This window comes from Hyaena hyaena, unplaced genomic scaffold (assembly GCF_003009895.1).
Source record: "Hyaena hyaena isolate Hyena2069 unplaced genomic scaffold, ASM300989v1 scaffold_95, whole genome shotgun sequence".
Classification (NCBI taxonomy): Eukaryota; Metazoa; Chordata; class Mammalia; order Carnivora; family Hyaenidae; genus Hyaena; species Hyaena hyaena.
Window position 1 is genome coordinate 2,515,871 of NW_024080727.1, and position 5,217 is coordinate 2,521,087.

Sequence of the window (5,217 nt, forward strand, 5' to 3'; positions counted from 1 at the left end):
CTAACATGTGACAGCAGAGGACCTATTTTGATGTGTTTTATCTCCCCCTTTCACATCAGCCAGAAAATGTTTACATCTAGAAATAAGAGGATCATATCTTTTGACGCCTCAATTAATCCTCAGACTCTTCTCATATTAAAAAGGGGCGCCTGGGTAGCTCAGTCAGTTCCAACTTCGGCTCAGGGTAAGATCTCAGTTGGTGAGTTCAAGCCCCATGTTGGGCTCTGTGCTGGCAGCTCAGAGCCTGCAGCCTGTTTCAGTTTCTGTGTCTCCCTCTATCTCTGTTCTTCCCCTGCTCATGCTCTGTCTCTCTCAAAAATAAATAAACATTAGGGGCATCTGGGTGGCTCAGTCGGTTAAGCGTCTGACTTCGGCTCAGGTCATGATCTCACAGTTCGTGGGTTCGAGCCCCACGTCGGGCTCTGTGCTGACAGCCAGCTCAGAGCCTGGAGCCTGTTTCAGATTCTGTGCCTCCCTCTCTCTCTCTGACCCTCCCCTGCTCACGTTGTGTGTCTCTCTCCCTCTCTTTCTCTCTCAGAAATAAATAAAAAACATTAAAAAAAAATAAGAAATAAACATTAAGAAAAAATTTTTTAAACTTCTTAGGAAATAAAAAATTTCAAAAATCATTGTTCTCTAGTTTTTTTTTTTAAATAAGAAGTTATTTCATTTACAGTGTACATTTTTAGGTTTAAAACCCCTCACAGAAGTCTCTTAATGTGTTGCAAAACTTGTAAACAGGGTTGTTACTTTCCAGAGGGCCTATGCGACGACCCTGGCAGGGCCTTCTCTAGAGTCTAAGTTCGCTGCCAATTCAGGCACTCCCCGCCAATCCCCCCCCCCCCCACGCCCCCCCCCCCCCCCCCCCCCCCCCCCCCCCCCCCCCCCCCCCCCCCCCCCCCCCCCCCGGATATTCAATATTCTGGAGGCCACTGGAGTTTGCTGGACCCTGGGTGGACAATATGTGGGGAAATAATTCTCTGGGTAACGTAAGAGAGGAGCTACACTTCAAGTATCCTTGAAGGTGTATGGGTTCAAACGTTAATTGGGCTGTATTATCAAATCAGAGTTCTGATTCAGGGAACTGAAACTTGCCTTGAGGATTTGGGGAGGCGCATCACATTACATAGTTTGCTTCTGAGACACAGGCGCATAAAAAGAAAAACACAGAAGACAAAGAGTCCTTAATTTGGGGGAGGATCTATTCCAACCTGGGGGTGGGGGGAAAGGGTGAAGGCATTTCAGTTCTGAAGCTCAATGGGGACATTTCCAGAAGGTTCTTGCAGTCCCCCGCATTTGACAGGGCAGGACGGAAGGGCCCGTTCCGCCGGGCTGGACCATCCCATCCCTCTGCCACACAAACAGTGTGTGCAACGCAGGCAACTGTGTGTCAAGTTGGCAACGCTCCTGAGGCTCTCGAGTGTTTATCAACTCAGTAGGTCAAATGTCTGCAGACACTGGGCGGAGCAGCAGTAAGCCACAAAACTGACTGTTGTCCTTCTGGAAGGGGAAGAAAGGGAGAGAGCACTGTGAGTTCCAGATGAAAGTCTCAGGATTCTTTCCATTAGAGGCAGTCTTTTTCTGTGTTACAGTAAAGGATTAGGCATGGCCCCCAAAAAGCATACAACAGAAATGTAAATTTCCTTTTAAAACTGAGCACTGGAATCAGGTGAGGTATGCGTGTGCTCATTTTCTTACCAGTTTTCAAATGATATGATATCCCCCAACTTAGCAGCTAAGGGAAAGGAAGCTTTTTCCATGTTATGCTCTGAATTCCGCTTATGAAGGCCAACAATACAGAACAGCATTCAAAATACGTTATTAAAAATCACATAACAGAAAACAGCACCAAATTTAGCTAGAACGCTTAGTATTGAAGAACTTGTAAGAATGTGATTTTAAGGACTTTCTCCCACAGATGTGGTCACACAGATTGTTTGCAGAGGTAATTTCAGAATCTGAGTAAGAGAGTTTGGGGGTCTTCTTCCCGCAGAGCAGAGGCATCCCACCTAACTCCCACTCGGCACCTTTCCACACGGGGTCAGGAGCCCGCTGACCACTCTGAACCTCTGCGGCTATGAGGGGCCTGCTTTCCCCACCAGAAGTGCTGTCCTCCAGTGAGGAGAGAGTAATTTATTGCTGTCCCCACAAGACTTCCCTTGCTGACTGCCTTCTGGTTCCCCACCCCTTACTCCAGGCTTTGCCCTTCTCTGTAGCCCAAGGTCAGGGGGCTTAGGGGGAGGATTTAGGGCAGAAAGAGAGAAGAGCTGAATCTTTCTTTCTTTTCTTCTTTTGAAAAGCCTAGTTAATTGAGGTCTATTAACAAACATACGATGAAATTCACCTGTTTTAAGGACACAGTTGAATGAGGTTTGAAAAATACTCAGTTATTTAACTAACGCCGAGATCAAGATATATTTATCTCCCGAAACTCCTTGTCTTCATTTGCAGCCGAGAGCCACCCCCCTCCTCAGCTTGCTCCCCACCACGTCTCTGGCAACCAGCCGCCATTTTGTTGCTCTGTGGGTTCTGATTCATTTCTTGCCCCGGACTCTGACGGCTTTCCAAAAGCAGCTCTGCTACTGTTCCATCTTCACTGATAAATGCCTCTAAGCAAGAGCCGGACGCCCCTCTGTGGACTTAGGTCTTACATTTCTGGATCAATCCTGGGTTTCCTTACCAACTGGCAGCCAGCGCGCTTTGGCCGATGGGAAGATAGAGCCCCCCTTCGTGTATGGCTCCAGGAACACGGCAACCCTTGGCCGGCCAGCCAACTGGGCCTCAGCTTTCACTCCCTGCTTGCCAAGAGCCTCAAAATCAGCCAGAGGGGCGAGCTCAGGGCCTTCCTGGGACTTCCTGAGTGTTCACATCCTCAGGCAAGCAGGTGGCCATACAGACGTCTAGGAATTCGGTAGTGCTTTTTAAATAAAACCCCTACAGAAGCCTTACTCCCTCAACTTCCCTTTTTAACTTTGTGGTTAATCTAGGGCTGGCCCCACACCGCCTCAGGCAGCGGTGACAGTTAAGCAGTTGCCTGTAATTGGTCTGACAGGTTTTGATACACACTCTCAGGGAAGAGGCTTTTTGCACTGAGGAGCTCTGCCTGAGATCAGATAAAGATAGGCTGGCAAGTGGGGTCTGTCAGTGAACCACCAAGGACAGTGACAATGCTCTGGCATTAGACCTTTCCAGTTGCTGCCAGAATGCTGGTTTTACCTATGATTGCAGGTTCTTGATTTTCAAGGGTATAAATTACAAGATGGGGCTATGATAGGTTATTACATTGCAAGGGTCTATGTTCTTACTGAGATTCAGTTGCTTTTCGTGAGTAAACACACACCAGATTGTTGTAAGCCTTTTGTTAATTTCCAGAGTTTTGAAAATTTTGATTGTGGCCAATTTTGCCAGTTATCTTTCTGCTCTTGTGTTAAGGCTGAGTATTTGGACCCCACTCCCCGTCTACCTGTCTGACTAGAGCTCCTACCGGGAAGATGCTCTGTTGGCTTTGGTTCTTAGCAGCCTCCAGACCCCCTAGCCCTTCGGCCTGAAGGATAAGAGGGTAAAGCTTCCTACTGTTCTAAGTTTCCAGGTGCTTTGTCATCCTTCTGGGTGCTCTGAACCCTGCTTCAACTTCTGCAAATCATCCCTCTCCACTCATTTCTCTTCAAAATCCCAGCTAATGTGTGTGTTCTAGCCAGTTCCCCGATTGATTCGTAAGTGTTACAAGGAGGAGCGTAAGGAAATAGCCCCTCCAGAAGGAATTCTGGAATTGGGTTGGTAAGTGCATGTACAGCATCCTTGCTAGGGAAAACTGGGATACCGCTGAGGTGCGCTACGGTGTGACATCATGAGGCTGCCAGTGGAGGGCAAGGCACCAGGAAGTCATGGCCGAGGCCCTTGACTGCTATGGCATCGCAGTGAATTCAGAGATTGTGGAGCAAGATGGCTTCTTCTGACTGCTAAAGAGATTATCACTCACCCGCCCTCATCTCCATTCCTAGCCCCAACTAAGCTTCGTGACTTGAACTCTCCACTCAAGGTACCCGAGGAGAATCGACATTTCAGTGGTGGCCCTAAAGGAGCTCTTATTCTATGAAGCTACAGGAGGGGCATGTCTGAAGCCTGGACATACAGGCTGCAGAACCACATACCAGGTACAAGTACATTGCCGTGGAGTCTCTCAAGGTAAAGGTGCTGGCTGGGAAGGGGCAGGACCTTGAGACTTGAAATGGAAACCTCCGTAGAGACACAAAACTAAGAACCTTGAGCCTCTGATATCTCTGAACATTTCTTCACATCAGAAACAGCCTTTCTTACCTTCTAAGATAACGAGCTTTCCTTGCATAAAAAATATTGCACTGACTTCATCTGGGGTAGTTACCTAAAAAGAAGTACCTATTTTCTTCAGGACCCACTACCACCAATGGTCACTGACTTTAGGGCTGTAAGGGGCGTCAAATCCCAGCACAATACAGAAAATGAACTGCAAGGCCTGCTACTGGGAAAGAGAACATACATGAAGAAGTTGCAGGATCTTGCCAGATTTTACAAGCGGGAACCTGGACAGCAAGCATGAAAATGGATTCTAAGTACATGAGCCAGCAGGACTAAATCTAAGGTTGGATCAGGCCAATGCGGGTGTTCTCACAGGCCTCAGGATTTAACGTGTTAGCCTGAGCACCTGTAATAGGTGACAGAAGCTCTGGGCCAGTCAAGGAGACAGTGAGGCTGCAACTCCCGCTGCCCAGTCTGGAGGGAGGAGATTGAAGGTTAGAGAAACGGGAACTCTGATGTGGACCCTGTGTGCTGCCCCTTGCTCAGCCTCCTCCTGAAAACCCGCAGGAGTGCCTGAAGGCATTCCTTTCACCAAGACAGTACAGTGTGTATTGATGAGGGGGATACAAACTAGAAGTAGCAAGCACATATGACAATATGACATATGTACTAAGTGTCATATTAAAACACTTAGAGGTGAGACCTCACGCCAGTCAGAGTGGCTAAAATGAGCAAATCAGAGAACTCGAGATGCTGGCGAGGATGTGGAGAAACGGGCACCCTCCTGCACTGTTGGTGGGAATGTAAACTGGTACAGCCCCTCTGGAAAACAGTGTGGAGGTTCCTCAGGAAACTAACAATAGAACTCCCTTATGACCCAGCAATAGCACTGCTAGGAATTTACCCAAGGGATACAGAAATGCTGAGGCATAGGAGCACATG

The 5,217-nt window shown here is 48.0% G+C and overlaps 1 protein-coding gene across 2 annotated transcripts in view; it reads right to left on the minus strand.

Moving 5' to 3' along the window:
* Positions 1 to 1,181: 1,181 nt before the first annotated feature.
* LRRC28 (leucine rich repeat containing 28) overlaps positions 1,182 to 5,217 on the minus strand; it is a 162,975-nt gene continuing 158,939 nt past the window's right edge. For both annotated transcript variants that reach the window (XM_039235064.1, XM_039235063.1), the window contains one exon: positions 1,182 to 1,500. In XM_039235064.1, coding sequence (XP_039090995.1) covers positions 1,428 to 1,500 — 73 coding nt within the window. In that variant the 3' untranslated portion in view covers positions 1,182 to 1,427. The remainder of the gene's footprint in view (positions 1,501 to 5,217) is intronic.